The sequence below is a fragment of the Xiphophorus maculatus genome, chromosome 3 (assembly GCF_002775205.1).
Source record: "Xiphophorus maculatus strain JP 163 A chromosome 3, X_maculatus-5.0-male, whole genome shotgun sequence".
NCBI classification, from domain to species: domain Eukaryota; kingdom Metazoa; phylum Chordata; class Actinopteri; order Cyprinodontiformes; family Poeciliidae; genus Xiphophorus; species Xiphophorus maculatus.
Window position 1 is genome coordinate 17163959 of NC_036445.1, and position 15655 is coordinate 17179613.

The 15655-nt window shown below is 38.4% G+C and overlaps 2 protein-coding genes across 3 annotated transcripts; both read left to right on the forward strand.

Annotated features, from left to right (window-relative positions):
* The first annotated feature begins 1902 nt into the window (after nucleotides 1-1902).
* On the forward strand, nucleotides 1903-4362 carry acbd7 (acyl-CoA binding domain containing 7). The gene is made up of 5 exons (XM_005809110.3): nucleotides 1903-1960; nucleotides 2688-2887; nucleotides 3516-3633; nucleotides 3701-3763; nucleotides 3961-4362. Exons 2-5 carry the CDS (start codon nucleotides 2876-2878, stop codon nucleotides 4032-4034), a joined length of 267 nt encoding a protein of 88 aa, XP_005809167.1. The 5' UTR covers nucleotides 1903-1960; nucleotides 2688-2875; the 3' UTR covers nucleotides 4035-4362.
* Nucleotides 4363-5584: 1222 nt separating this feature from the next.
* Nucleotides 5585-15610, forward strand: crot (carnitine O-octanoyltransferase). 2 transcript variants are annotated; one of them, XM_023330903.1, is made up of 17 exons: nucleotides 5585-5753; nucleotides 6596-6719; nucleotides 7470-7594; nucleotides 7675-7856; nucleotides 7949-8073; nucleotides 8151-8259; nucleotides 8649-8742; nucleotides 8860-8985; nucleotides 9059-9160; nucleotides 10202-10285; nucleotides 10361-10468; nucleotides 10553-10683; nucleotides 10770-10893; nucleotides 11654-11732; nucleotides 12782-12875; nucleotides 13534-13653; nucleotides 13752-13844. In XM_023330903.1, the coding sequence occupies exons 2-17, from the start codon at nucleotides 6605-6607 to the stop codon at nucleotides 13759-13761; spliced, it is 1728 nt and encodes a 575-aa protein (XP_023186671.1). In that variant the 5' UTR covers nucleotides 5585-5753; nucleotides 6596-6604; the 3' UTR covers nucleotides 13762-13844. The 2 variants fall into 2 exon arrangements, with proteins under 2 accessions (XP_023186671.1, XP_005809166.1); XM_005809109.2 differs by having other exon boundaries at nucleotides 5586-5753; nucleotides 13789-15610.
* The last annotated feature ends 45 nt before the right edge of the window (nucleotides 15611-15655 follow it).

The following is a 15655-nucleotide window of genomic DNA, read 5'->3' on the forward strand; positions in this document are numbered from 1 at the left end:
ACAACCTTAAACAGAAAATGGGTTTGCATTTTATGTTGATTCACCTCCTCAATTGCTGAGGTGCATTTGTGTTTTATATATGGCTTCTTAGAGTTGGGACACTCATGTTTCATGACTTATACAGGCAGAAAAATATTTTGGAGCACTGCAGATTGAGCCAATTGGGGGGGAAATCTTGTGACTATGAGCCAAGGACACATGAGTAACGGAGACTCAAAAGTAACTAAAATTATTTGATGTTGTGCTAAAAATCAGATTACTCACAGCCTATTGTGTGTAAACTATCTCTAACATTGCCATCACAATTTCCTCAGAAATCTTACACAAAAATTAGATCTGGTTTCTTTGTCACTAAATTAAAAAACAAAATACTTACTTTTACCGTGTTCCACCATGGTTTAGTTGAGCTATCAGGTCTTCGAAATCTGACTTTCTCCTTGAACTGAATTGCAACAAAAGTGAGAAATCTGAGTGGAACTCGTCTCTTATTGACAAAAGCTCCAAAAGCGCCTGATGACACATCAGCCTATGTGACATCACAATATTAAACAGAGGCTTTCCGCATATAATTAACTGCTGGACTTCATGAGAATGTTTTAAAACTCATTTTAGATCATCTTACAGCAAAAATTAATTCAACTCTTATGCTGTCAAATGAATGTATCTTTCTTCAAATCAGACAAAAATGGTTTGTCCTAAGTTTGCGTAGCAACAATTTTTGTTTGTGCTGCTATCATTTTAAAGATATTAAGAAATGTTTCCAGAGGTCACAAAAGGTCAATCTGCCCAACCCACCTTCTGCAAATCAAACAAAATCAGTGTCAATCAACCTGACTACTTTTAGTCAGTTTGATTTTGTAAAAAAGGGGACAGTGGGCGGCTGGTTGACCTCTGACCTTTAAACTTTCTTTAATATCTTCAAAGCCAAAGCAGCACAAACAAAAATGTTTGCTTCACAAACCAGCACAAATGCAGTCGAGTTGATTGATGCCAATGTTTTTTGATTTGCAGAAAGTGGGAGAGGTCAGTCCCATACTTATTTGGAAATGGTGTAAGTAAGTAAGTAAGTAAACTTTATTTCTATAGCGCTTTTACAGACCAGGGTCACAAAGTGCTGCACAAAGTGTAAAAAATAAAATAAATTAAAAGCAACATACAAAACAATAAAACACAGTATTAAGCTAAAAAGCAAGTTTAAAAAAGTGGGTCTTAAGTTGTTTCCTAAAAGTGGCGCTATTTCCTATATTATTCATAGTTTCAATTATTTTTCCTTTGAAATGTTTTTGATTTCCAGTCATGATTAAAAGATTATAATGAGGTGTGTGCCGTGGTGGCGTAGTGGTTAGCGCGACCCATATTTGGAGGCCTTGAGTCCTCGATGGCTGTCACGGGTTCGACTCCCGGACCAGACGATATTTGCCGCATGTCTTCTCTCTTCTTCCCCGTTTCCTGTCAGCCCACTGTCACATAAGGGACACTAGAGCCCACAATAGACCCCCTGGAAGGGGTAAAAAAAAAAAAAGATAATAATGAAACAAAATATATTTGTAAATATATTGATTGTACTCAATCTATATATTTATCTTGTTATTGATTGATTCATTGATTAATGAGTTACATTAATAATAACATTTATTTTATTGTTATTGTGCTGCTGTAAATTAGTTTGTAATGAAAATGCGTTACATTGATAAGTTGATAAATTAGTTCATAGTAAACCAATTGTATGACTAAATTCATGCTTAGAATGGCAAAAAAAATGTTGAAATTCAATCAGTGTGGCATATGTATTACAAATGGTCTTTATATTTGCAGAAACATGACCGAGTGAGCAGTCTTAGCAACTAACTATCTTTAACACGCTTCTCTGCTGTTACCATGACAACGAGAATTCAGGCTGTTAGAAAGTAAAAACGCTGAGCGCACCAACTCTTTGTTCCGGTAGAAAACTTTCGTCTTTGTAAGTAATTATGTGTTTTAAAGACACTTGAACATGTGTTGTTTTTTTTCTTTCTCTGGTAAAATATGGAGCAGTGCACATAGTCTTTGACTGCAGCTTAAGATGAGTGTTTTAACTTGTAATTTATTGTGTCTTTCTGTTATGTGTCCGTTACAGGAACGTTTTGAGTGTACGAAGATGAACTAACGTATTTTCTCTGCTATATTTCAGTTACAAATGCGAGTGTAGAATTAAGATATGCATTTTTCGTTCTGATCTGTCACAAAAACATTTAACTATTTTTTAGCTTATGTTGTATTTCGGTTACCAAATTTATTTATGTATTTATTTATTTATTTATTTATTTTTTAAAAGATCTGTTTTAAAAGATCTTTAATTGCAAATTGTCCCCATCTGCTCACACTATTTAACCTTTCTGAGGGCACCCTGTCCTGGCACATGCGCATTTAAGTCGATTATGTTGAACAATTATTATTGTGGGATGGTTATGAAAATCTGATTAGATATGCAGTTTGCCTTCGTGGCTGGTTAAAGGTCCGATGATTATTTGTGTTTAACATCACCCAAATTCAAAAGTAAAAGTAGGGTGGTTATATTTTCTGTTTTTACACAGTTATTAAAGTTTCAATTAAATTGCATTAAACCCTGTTTAACTTCAATTGTTTTATTTGATCCACTCGCTTTCGTCGTCATGTTTCCTTGTGCTTGTGTTTGCTGTGTGTTGCAGTGACCTCCAGCCAATCAGCTCTGAGCTCTTCAGCCCCTTCACTCTCCTCCTCCTCCGACCTCGACAGGCCGCTGCTACTTATCTGGCTCATAAATATCACATCGCTCAGCTGTGTTGCAATTACAGCAGCTGCTCACGAAGTGACCGAATAAAAACCTCCGGCTGTGAGTCGTCCTGCACCAGCCAACATGTCCGTCGAGGTAAAACCCGCTCTTTCTCTGACTGCATTTAATTGATGTGTAAGGTGCGTTTAATTGCTATTCTGCCGTGTAGCTGCTGCTTATTTCCATTCTGACAGCGATAGCTTTATGTCGCTATAGCTCAGTGTAAGGGAAATAATGTCTGATCTGCTCGTGTGCTGGTTCTGAGGTCCTGACGCTGCAGCTGGATTTATTGCCCTCAAAACTGCTTGAGCTAAAAGGAAAACCTTACTACAACATGCAAGTCCTCTGTTTGTCATGGTTTCAGGAGTATTAGTGGGGGGGGTAGATTTCTCCTTAAAAGGGGCACCATAATTATCTGTTCTGCCATGTCCCGGATCTTTTGTAAAGCAGATTATTCAAGCAAGCACAAAAGCATCAGAGGCCTGAATAGAAAGCCCTTTGTTTAACTCCTACTTGTGCAACAATCAGTTTCCCTCACTTTGCCTTGTGGCTTGACTACAAATCCGTGTTGGTTGTGGCTCACTAGCATGCACATTTCTACATCCTGTGCTCCTTCTCGGTACACTCACAGATTGCTCTGATTTGACTATTTATGAAATATGAAATATTTCCCTGTTTTTCCCATGTTCTGAATGACCTCTCTGAACTGTCTGTGGATCTGCAGGAAGAGTTCAAGAAAGTGGCAGACCAGGTGAAGAATATGAAAACGAAGCCTACAGATGACGAGATACTGATCCTGTACAGTCTGTATAAACAGGCCATGGTTGGAGACGTTAACATAGGTATGCGACTTAGTTTATGTGAGCTAAATCAACATTTTCTTCAATGCTTTTCCTTTGTTTCCTTTAGACAAGCCGGGGCTAACTGACCTAAAAGGAAAAGCAAAGTGGGAAGCTTGGGAATCCAGGAAAGGTAACGTGTATTTGTGTTGGTCCATCCATTAAAAATGCAGTGAGGTGTGTAGTTGTAATACAGTAAAATGTGAAAATGTTCAAGAATACTTATGCAAGGTAGAATTGGAAACCTATCTGGTTGCAAATGCTTCAACGGAAATAAACTGCTACACATTTTGTTTTCGGTGCAACTAATTTGTCTCTCCTCTGGTTCAGGAATGTCCAAAGCGGACGCGATGGCTGCCTATATCAAGCATGCTAAGGAGCTTTTCAGCAAATATGGGGTGTAAACTTTGCAAGAATCTAATAAAGCTTGACTAATGCAAAAAAAAAAGAAAAGAAGACTTTACTAAATAATTTACTGAGACAGCTATTGTTTGCCTTCTGTTCTTAGAGGCAGTAATTATTCCTTAATTTGTGTTTTTTTTTTTTCTCTTTTACATTATTTTACTGCAAACTAATACAATTGATAAACTACTATGCATCTTTAAAGGTCATATCTTTGCTGATTGTGATGTACTTTAATACACTGCATTAATTTGTAACCTGGATTAAAACGAAGCAGGAAAAACACTATTAAATGTTAACATAAATGGAAATTAAATTCATCTTTGGTCTTTTTGTGATTTTCTTTTCACTGCATAAACTATTTGAGTGTTAGTGGAATTGATTTTTTTTTTTTTCGCTAGATGAGCACAAGAAGCAGCAACTCGGCTACACTGTCTGATCTTGTTATAGGTGATATAGTTAAAGTTTCTCAGCTCTCACTGTTAAATCAGAATACAAAGGAAGAATAGAAAAAACTGGAGAAATAATTAGTACTTGCATTGGCATCTAATAACTTGGAATATTTTTATGCATATATTTTGAGTATTTAGAAATATTCCACATACATGAAAGTATAAACCATTTCGCTTTTCAGTTACAGAACATAAAATCTTCTTGAAATGTCCTGCCAAGCCAGCAGAGTTTTTATATTTTCTGCATGAATAAAATCACCTGCAATGTGGTTTGACACAACTTCAGTGGAGATCCAAACTTTGTCAGTTTGGTTGAAAAAAAACAAGGGCGCTGACATGAGCAGCTGCCTTCATACTATACTAGTCCCATCAATTTGGTCTTACATTTATTTGTGTTAATCTGGTACTCATTCTGAGATTTAAGAACAACCGAGCCAAAAGTGACTGCATATGTAAATGTATAATTTTATCATGGTCTAATTTTTTTATCCATGTTTTGACTCCAATTTGGCTTTTGTTTTAGACCATTAACTGTAATGTATTAGGTTATACTTGCTGCTCATATTTAATAAAAAAAAAAAAGGTCAAACCCAAAGTGTAAAGTCTCTTGTCAACAAGCGCATGCGCACCAGTGATAGCAAGAGCTGTCACTGATAGTGGGACTTCCGGCTCATTTTTGGGATTCAATCATTTGGCTCATCTTACCGAGAGTTCTGGCTTTATTCTCGTCCCTTGCAGCTCTTAACTTTGCATTGCTTCTGGTTTAATAATTACCTCAAGTTTTGATCCGACCACTATGCTTGCATATTTATGTATAATATTATTTATAAGAATTACATATTTTTAATATGAACGTTTGGATACGATATTTTTTAAGCCATGTATACTTCTAAGCAGTGTGACTAATATATTATCTAATTTACAAACAGCATCTTCTATATTCACTTTGAGTTAATTCTTGAATGTATGCTTTGAAAAGGCAGCTGGCTGATTGGCAGCAGCGGAGTTTTGAGTTGCGTCTCAGCGGTTGCGTCTCATCGTTCCTTTCAGTGAGCAGGCTGACAGAATCGGCTCAGTTGCGCTAGGCACACCGTTGGTTGGCTCGGAGAGTGAGTGGGGTAAAGGTGAACGCTGTCTGGAGCCGCAGCAGCAGCTGCAGACAACAACACAGCGAGCTTCTTTCACTCGGTCAGCCGTCGACAGGAACCAAATGCCCGGCATCGATGCTGTAAAATAAAGTCAACGCATCCCGGAGAAGCTAGGCTAGCAGTAAGTTTCCTGTTCAGACTTATCGTCGCTAACTGCACTAGCTGCGAAATAACGTAGCATTAGCCCTTACTGCAGGACTGACCGTCTGATCCTGGTTAGTTACGTTGCTCCAATAACAACCGAAATAACAAGTTTTTGATGGATTTTTTTCTGAACATCAAGGCTAAATTTCGCAACTTATTTGATTAGCTGGTTTGCTTATACCTACATTTACTGACCAAAGACAAGTGGATACATGCAATTTTAAGAAGTGGTGCAGTTGATAAAGATGCATCGATTAGGCTTTTCCAGTACCGATTTTTGACCTGGCGATACTCACTCTGATCAGAATAATTTAATCTTTCCAAAAAGTTCAACACATCAATCCAACATAAAATAAAGGAATTACAGGTGTTTATCTCCATTCAGAGAGACCCCAGTCCAGGATTCAAACCAAGGACTGTCTTGCTGTGCTGCTAACTTTGCCACAGAGCAGTTCTTATGAAGTAGTAGTAAAAGGATATTATAGATAATAATCATAACAAAAAAAAATACAAATAGTCTGAAATGAACTAACTATAGCAGCAGCTTCTTTTTTCTTTCTTTCTTTATTCTTTGGAGTTTCTAATTTAGAGATCTTTTGGGTGATTGACGTGCATTGTGTTTCCAGTGGGGTTACACAGTATATTGGCTATTTTTTAAAATATTGAATAGGGGCCTACATTTTCACATCGGTGCATCCCTAGTTTCCAGGTCTCCCGCTGATGTTGCAGGAAGTCAGTGCTGTTTACGGTCATCCATTTACTCCAGTGGGAAAAAACAAGTTTATCTTTGTTAGAGTATAATGTTAATTCTTGTTACAGAGAGAAGAAATGGCCAGTCGATTGGCAGGTACTCTGGCTGAGCGGACCTTTCAGTACCAGAACAGTTTGCCTCCCCTGCCTGTACCTCTGCTAGACGGAAGCCTTTCTAAGTACCTGGATGCAGGTAGGATGGCTGTGCTCTCCAGATTACTTTTTTAATACATAACATGTAATCAGGGAAGAGAATAATGAATATAGTTTTATAGATCTCATTTGACTGAAATGTATTTACAACTGCAGGTAATATTAGTTACTTGTTTGTGCTGTAAAACACACACTTCCCCTTGAACAGCTATAAAGGTAGAGCAGTTGCTTTATGAAGTGCACTAACATGAACTAAAATAAACAAAGTGATATTAAGACTGTAGAAACACACCCAGTAGACACAGCTGGTGAAAGGCATTATATGCAAAGTCATAGTGCTCACAGCGAAAACATTATGCAACATTGAAATCCAGTGAGTGACTGATATGCCAGTCAGAGAGGGTGTGGGTGCTAAAATTTAATTAAGTGTATCAAAAATAACTACTAATTTATAGAAAAGTATAATGATATTTATCAGTCTCCTCTACCTCTGTGACAAAGGTGAAAATATATCTGTTCCCAGTTTTCCATGAGTCAGTGGTAGCTTATCAGCAGGTTAATGTGTGGACTTACTGTCCTGCATGGACACCCTGTTTAAAAAGAGACATAATTATCAGGTCCTTCTTGTTTCCTCCTCTGTCCAAATACAAACTCAGGTGAACAGATGACTTTGTGTAATTAGTTATGAAGCAAATACTAATCCTAAACTCAGATGCTCAGTTAAAACAAGTGTTGGTTTTGGTTTTTTTTAATCGTGTTTTTACTGTTTTCTTTTTCATTTCTCTCTCAGTTCATCCGTTTGCATCAGAAGCAGAGTTCAATGCTACAGTGGAGATTGTGAGGAAATTCAGAGAAGGTGTTGGAAAAGAGCTACACCAGAAACTGCTGCAGAGAGCCAAAGAAAGGAGGAACTGGGTCTGTAGCTGAACATAGCCCCATAACATAACTTCTTCTTTACTAAGAAGTGAGCTAGCAATGTGTGTACTCTTCCTCAGCTGGAGGAGTGGTGGTTAGACACAGCCTACCTGGAGGTCCGAATCCCCTCTCAGCTGAATGTAAACTTTGGAGGTCCTGGGCCGTACTTGGAGCATTTCTGGCCTCCTGCTGAAGGAAGTTCTCTGCAGAGGACCAGTATTATAACATGGCACACGCTGCAGTACTGGGACCTGCTCCGCACGTAAGGCATGCTCACACATACACTCGTTTTTTTTGGTTTAGTGTTGAGAACGTTTTCTGCTCAGATATTTGTCTTCACTCCCTCTCCTTCAGGGAGAGACTCGCTCCCCAGAAAGCTGGGAAAACCCCGTTGGACATGGATCAGTTCAGGATGCTCTACTGCACCTGCAAGGTTCCTGGAGTGAAGAAGGACACCATTCGTAACTACTTCAAAACAGGTGCAGCTCTGCAGCTTTCAGACACATCGGTAACCTTTGACCCTTGTCTTCACCGCTCGTTTCATTATGTTTCTCAGTGAGCGAGGGGCCGTGTCCTTCCCACCTGGTGGTGATGTGCCGCGGACGGATTTTTACTTTTGATGCACTGTTTGATGGACAGATCCTCAGTCCACCAGAGCTCCTCAGGTGGGAAGCAAACACAGACCGCCAGGCACAGATCTTCCATCAAACCCAACAACATTTATTAACTTCTTTTGATTTTTGAACCGTTTATTTGGTTATTTAATGTCACTACAATCTGAAAATTGTTACCCTGGCACGTTTTTTTTGCATCTCATTGATTTTAAAATACTTTAAGTACTTCTTGTCTTGAATAAATTCATTGAATAATTATGTTTCAGTTTAGGATAGAAGAAAATCAACCTTTTTCTAAATTTATTCCCTCGTTTTAACCTCAGATTATTCTTTATTCTGAGTTTTTCAGCAACACAAAATGCAAAGCTCCGTTATGAAATGAACAGATTTAAAATGGGTGAATCTAAGTTGATTGTGAATTTGTTCCTGGTTATGCGTAGGCAGCTGATCTTCGTGAAGGAGCGCTGTGAAGGAGAGCCAGAAGGAGACGGAGTTTCTGCTCTCACATCCGATGAGCGGACTCGCTGGGCGAAGGTTCGCCTCCTGGTTGTTGAAGAGACAATAACATAAACAACATTATGGGTCATCACTCTAAAATCTTATGTTACCAAAGCGTCACCGAGGATCAGTATTTCCTGTGTTTATTTTTAGGCAAGAGAGCATCTAATCAGCATCGATCCGCACAATAAGACGATTCTGGAGACCATTCAGAGCAGCCTGTTTGTCATCTCTCTGGACGAATCCAAACCCTACTCGACTCCAGAGAACTACACAAATGTCTGAGATGCTCAAATCTCAGTTATTTCCTAACAACAAGGAAAGAGATTTGAGTTTTCTGTTTTCTGTGCAGCTGACGGCGGCGGCGCTTACAGGCAACCCGACCATCCGGTGGGGGGATAAATCCTACAACTCAATCGCTTTTGCAGACGGCACTTTTGGATCCACCTGTGATGTAGGTTTTCATGCTTGGTTCTTTTTTAGAAGTTTAAATGCACAGTTTTCACACAGTCTGCAATTTAGTTTATGTGTGATTTGGGCCTGGCTAAAAATGGAAAATAAGAGTATGAAAACATTTATTTCTAGACTTTTGTTGCCTGTACCTTTCTTTAAACTTTTATCCATCCCTCCTCTGAAAGCAGAGCTGATAAATGGATGGATGATGGGACAGAGAGATTGATGGATGAATAAATGCATGCATGGGACAGAGATGAATGAAGGGCCAGACGGATAGGGGGAAGTTGGATAGATTTGGTAAAAGAATCGCTGAACAAACAGTTGGATGGATTTTATCTGACTTCTGATCTCTATAAATTGACTGAACTGTTGTTTATTTTAAAGATATCTGGAACGGTTTTAAAGGGGCAGCATTATGTGTTTTCCATTTTATAGCACAATTAAGTGACTATGTTACGTTCAGTTGTTAAGTATATAAAATGCTATATGTATCAAACATGACTTAAAATAAATTCTACTTTGTAAATTAACTCTTTAAAATTGGGCCTCTGTCTCTTTAAAAGCTCCTACTCTTTCTGAAACTCCACCTTCAGGAAGATGGCTCCTCTATTAACCCTTTAATAATGTTTTACCAGCGTTGCACTGACGAGCTCAGCAGGTGTGCAGTTCCACCAGGTGTTTGCTAATTGCTGCTGGCTAGTCTGAAGGAGCTGAGTGGGAGAATTGTGGTAGATGGGTGCTTTGTGAGACGAAAGCTCTGAAGCTGTGTCTCGAGGGCGGGGTTAGGGCGGGGCTAGGTCTAGCCAGGCGTTTTACAAAGCTGAATGGTTGCCAAGGGAGATTAAAGGATTTCTCAAATATGCATGAAAGAATCAAGGCAACACTCCAGGTTTGTTTTTGATTATGTTATGTAAAAAAAGTCAGTTTTACATGATACTGCCCCTTGAACATGAAGGACATGTTGAAGCCCAGCTGAAGGAAGGTTCCAGGTGTGACTAGTAGATTTATGTCAAATCTTTCCTGTGAACTTGTCTTGCAGCACTCACCATATGATGCGATGGTTCTGGTGTCAATGTGTTGGTATCTTGACCAGCAAATCAGAGCTACAGAGGGACAGTGGAAGGTAAACAGTAACGTTTCTCCTGTTCTGGACATATGAACTCATTCTCTAACTTTTGCTGGTTTGTTTGCTGGTTAGGGCTCAGACACGGTCAGGCAGATCCCCCTCCCTGAGGAGCTGCTGTTTACTCTGGATGAAAAAGCCTACAGTGACATTCATCATGCCAAACAGCAGTATCTGGAGTCTGTGAGCTTTTGGAAAGCCTAATGGGGGGGAAAAGCACTTATTTTATTAAAGAGGAGGATCATTATTAACTCTGTGTTGTTTCAGACCCAGGACCTTCAGATCGTGTGCTACGCCTTCACAGCTTTTGGAAAGTCAGCCATCAAGCAGAAGAAGTTGCATCCAGACACTTTTATCCAGCTGGCAATGCAGCTAGCTTACCAAAGATTACACAAGAAGTACGCAAGCGACACTTTGACGATTATTCATTGTATTTCAAACTGAAACCTATTGGACTCTGAATGTGTGCTCGTGTTTTCACCAGACCAGGAAGCTGCTATGAGACGGCAACGACGCGCAGGTTTTACCACGCCAGGACGGAGACTATGCGGCCCTGCACACGGGAGGCTGTGACCTGGTGCAAGGCCATGATGGACCCTGCATGTGATGTAATTCGACATTTTGCTTTTGTAAAACCAGAGTTTGAATGATTTAACTCTGGGAGGCTCAAGTTGTGGACTGTGTGCCATTTCTAGCCGTCAGAATGATACTGTGCGGCCCTCTGATCCAGATGAACACTTAAATCTTTCTAGAGTAATGAATTTCCTGGATATGGGGGACTTTAAGAAAAAAATTCTAACAAAAAATCTGATAATGAAACGGAATATTACCCTGTTTCATGCTTTCATTTTCATGTCAGCGTAGAAGTACCACAAACCAATATACAAGACCCTCTTTATGTTTCAACTGTGATTAAAATAATCTCCTTCACAAAAAATGTTGCATGCTTAGCTCATTGTTTTGCAGGTAGAAAATAAGTCAAGAATTTTGCTTTAATTAGAAAAAAGACTTAGCCAATAAATTTAGACAGCACCGTCCTGCATGTTTTGCTTCCATGCAACCAGAATTTCTTATCTTTTAAACGATCAAATGTTTTTCTTTGGACTTAAATCATTGTAAGTTCTGTTGGGATTAAAACTATGAACTCTACTAAAGAACTGACTACATATTTATATTTTCATATGTTAATAAAAATAATCCTGAAAAAAAAATAATGGGACTTCAAAGATGATCAATGATTGGCGTCAGTCTTGATCGCTGCATCTCCAGTTATGACTTTTTCTTCTCTTGGTTTTTATTGTATGTTTTGATGCATTTTTGTTTTTTTATGAAGTGCTTCATAAATAAAACTGGCCTGTTCTCTCCCAGGCGAACGGCAGGAGGACCGCCATGCTCTCGGCTTTTAATAAACACAACAAACTGATGTCCGAGGCTCAAGACGGAAATGGTGAGTTTGTGAAATATTCCTTTATATATTGCCTGATATTTCTAAATAAATGTAACACTGTTTTTGGCACTGTGGTGATCAAAAGTTTTCATAATTTATTTAAAACATCTTAATGTTTAAAACATTTTAATGATAAATATTGTACATTAGCTTTAATCTGCCAATCTGATCCTTCTATCATTGTTCCTCCATCGTAATAAAAGATAAGCACTTATCACCAAATTGCTCCTGGATAACTGATCAGAGTTACTCTTGGAAGATTTTGTGATTTCATTTCAGTCCTGGTGCTTCCTGCAATATTTTAATTTGTCCTCTGTGGTTTTCTTAAAAGACCAGTGACACCAAGCCAACTTTTAAAAGTCGCCATCTCTAAGTGCTCTGCACTGGTAGCGACTAGATCTTAGATATTAGAAGATATTCTGACTCTTGCTGATGATTCCTGCACAGCCAGAAGCTTTCTTCTCACAGAAATGTAACCTCTTTCCTTCCTTTGAAGTAGACCTGGTTGAATAAAAAATTGTTTTAAGCACCAATATCTGAATATTTGAATCTTTTTTCATGATCAATTTTTGTTTCACTTTCAATTCAGACATTTCCAGAACAGAGAAATGTTCATATTTTAAGTTACTATAATATTTATAAATGCCAATATTTCTCTTCAGTTTCATTTTAAGCGGTCGTCATTGTAACTCCGTAAGACCCTAAGCAGATTAAAACTTCAGAGCAATCAAACTTTAAAAAAAAAAACAATAAGTGTGACCTTGCAGAAGATTGACTAAAACAAAACTGTTGCTTTCTCAGAGGCTGCAACAGGTGAAGCAAGTTGTGTCAAATATTGTCCTGCAGCAAACAGCAGGATGTTTACAGGAACCTTTGCTGAAGTGGTTGCGTTTTTAAGCACAGGACCATAAAGCGTATTTTTTCACAAATTGTTTTATTTTGATCTGAGTCGATGATGAAATCCATCCGCGCTTTCTGAAACATGTCTGTGAAACCTCCCGGTGTGTGCTTGTCTCAGTATTTCACATTGTTTGTGTTACTGCCTGCAGGTTTTGACAGACATCTCCTTGGGCTTTATCTCATTGCTAAAGAAGAAGGACGTCCGACCCCTGAGCTGTTCTCTGACCCGCTTTACTCCAGGAGGTACCGCCGGTCACACTTATACATCTTCCTCTCTTGCTGCAGCAGTCGGATGACGTTCCACTGATTTATAATCAAGAAATGTGTCCCAAAATCAAGCTTTGCTACCTAATAAATAGGTCAAATTTAATTTTAGAGTTTTAGGGTTTCAATGAATTAAAATCGTCCATATCAGGGTGCTGTGGTGGCGCAGTGGTTAAGCACAACCCACATAAGGAGGCCTTAGTCCTCGATGCGGCTGTCGCAGGTTTAATTCCCGGTCCGGTGACCTTTGCTGCATGTCTTCCTCCTCTCTCTTAACTATTTTCCTGTCTTAGCACTTTAAAATAAAGGCCATTAGAGCCAAAAAAACCCTTAAAATTTGTTTACATATCTAATTTAGTAGGGATGAGAAAAATATTGATCATGGGTGCATGCTAAATATTTCTAAATGTTTTTTGCTTGTTGCATTACATAAAACACCAAAATCTTTTTTTCATGCATTAAATGCTGCCCTTTTGTCTGTTTTGCAATTTTACACTCAACTTTATTGTTTTTTTTCTGACTCTTGTTCTTTGAGAATTCACACACAAATATTATATTGAAATCAAAATCAGGTTGTCTTTTAGAGCTAGAACAAGATTTCAAACTGGATCCTCAGTTGTTGTGTTTGTGTCTGCAGTGGCGGCGGTGGGAACTTTGTGCTGTCGTCCAGTCTGGTGGGCTACACAACAGTAATGGGGGCGGTGGCGCCGATGGTTCACCATGGTTACGGTTTCTTTTACCGCATCAGAGACGACAGGTGAAGATGAAGACTTTTGTTAATTAACTGCCCAAAAGTATTGTAATGTGCTGTTGAAGTTCAAAACTTTGTAAAATTGCCTCTTCTGTGTGTTGTAGCAGCTTCTAATAAAAAAAACAACTTTCCATCGTTTAGGATTGTGATCTCCATCACAGCTTGGAAGTCCTGCCATGAGACAGATGCAGCCTCGCTCTTTAACGTCTTCTCCAGCTCCATGCATGAGATGCTCCAACTGGCCACCACCTCTCAGCTTTAAGTACTTCTCCAAAACCAGAAGGATCTAATCATTTCTTATTCGTGCACATGCAGCTCAGGCTGAGTTTAAACCGACAGCTACAGTAGATCAGCGCAAATCGATGCAAAGGAGCAGTCTGCCCCTCTATTGGAGCTCTACTAATTGTAGTATTTTCAAATTTCTTGTAGACATTAATTTCTGTTATGAATTCATATTGTGTGTACATATATTTCTTTGAATTTTCTAGATTTGATGTAAAATTTGTTGATTTGTATTTAATTGTTGCAACAAAAAACATTTGCGGCTTCTACCGACAGACCCTGAATCAGCCTCCATGTTGAAATCAAATTTTCTGAAATATGAAACAGAGTTCTGGCTGTGAAGTGAATAGTATTCACAGAACAGATTCTTTTGTCTAAATATCCCCATTAATGAAGCCCAGCAGCTCATTAAATGAACAATCAGTACTGATACTCACTCTACTCACTCATATAAAGAAATCTAATGGTTTGAGGAGGAGGGCAGCTAATGCATTCTGGCATTAATGTAAAATGTATCTCTGCTGATTTGTAGTAAACACTGTATACTGAAATATTTTAAAATATTCATGCCTTAAAATGGACTGTTCCACACCTTTGCCGCCTTTTAATGTTCTCAGATCGGTGATTATGCAAACTGACTCTACCTCTTCATGATAAACAAATGGATTCCTCACCTTTGATCTATGGATGGATTCATTAAATTAATTTTAATTGTGCATTTTTAGAACTGTGGCTATTGCAAGGCTTCACAAACGTTTTGGCTTCCAGTGTTTGGGTGTTGCTGCATTTAAGAAAACACATAAAAAAAATGTGGTTTTACAACCTTTTTACCATGTTAAAACCACAAACTTCAATGTATTTTAGTGGGATTCCCTTTGACAAAGTTATGCATAAATGCAAAGTTAATAATGATAATTGGTTCCCACATTTGTATTTTTGTCAGTACACTTAAGAACTGAAATTTGGATCATAAAATGTTGCATTTAATCATGAAGGAAAATGAATAAATTATGAAAAATGTAGCCCTGTTTGTTATGAAAAGGCAGTCGGCCCTCTTGATACAAGAGAAAGCTCAGTTTGTTAAGAAATTAATTGTCAGTTGATCTTTAGATTAACTCTTTAATTGATAACTTGTATTCCTAGTTCTGTTATTTTTTTAGCCAAAATCCTTAAGAGGGAACATTCCTGTTGAATGTGAGGGAAGCTCAACGTGTGTCCCGTCTTTCTCACACCACAGCATCACACGTTGAGGGAAGATCATTCTCTACATTACCCTTTCCTTTGTGGAAAGTCCAAGGAGCCATAGGCTGCAAATCCCTGGTCTAGTCCATCACATCCCAGTGAAACATGTTGTAGTTGGTGGTTGAAATGTGGCAAAATGTGGAAAAATCGAAGAATAAGACACTGTGAAGCTACGGTAAGATGTTTGCTGCCTTGTTTATTGATTTAAAACCTCAACTGCTTTGAACACCAAACAAAAGGCTGAATGTTTCTAAATGGCTACTGACAAATGTCCCAGACTTTTGATTTTAACAGCATTCTTTACGCTTTTGTAAATGTCATAGCTGATGAATTTTTTCAATTCTGAACACATTTACTGGGGGAAAGGAAAGCTAATTATGTATGCAAACATTGTAATTTGTTGTAAAAAGTCTTTTGAGAAATAAACAAGAGAGAATGATTCGATTTTTTTGTCCCCAAGGTAAACACACAAAGAAAAAATGGC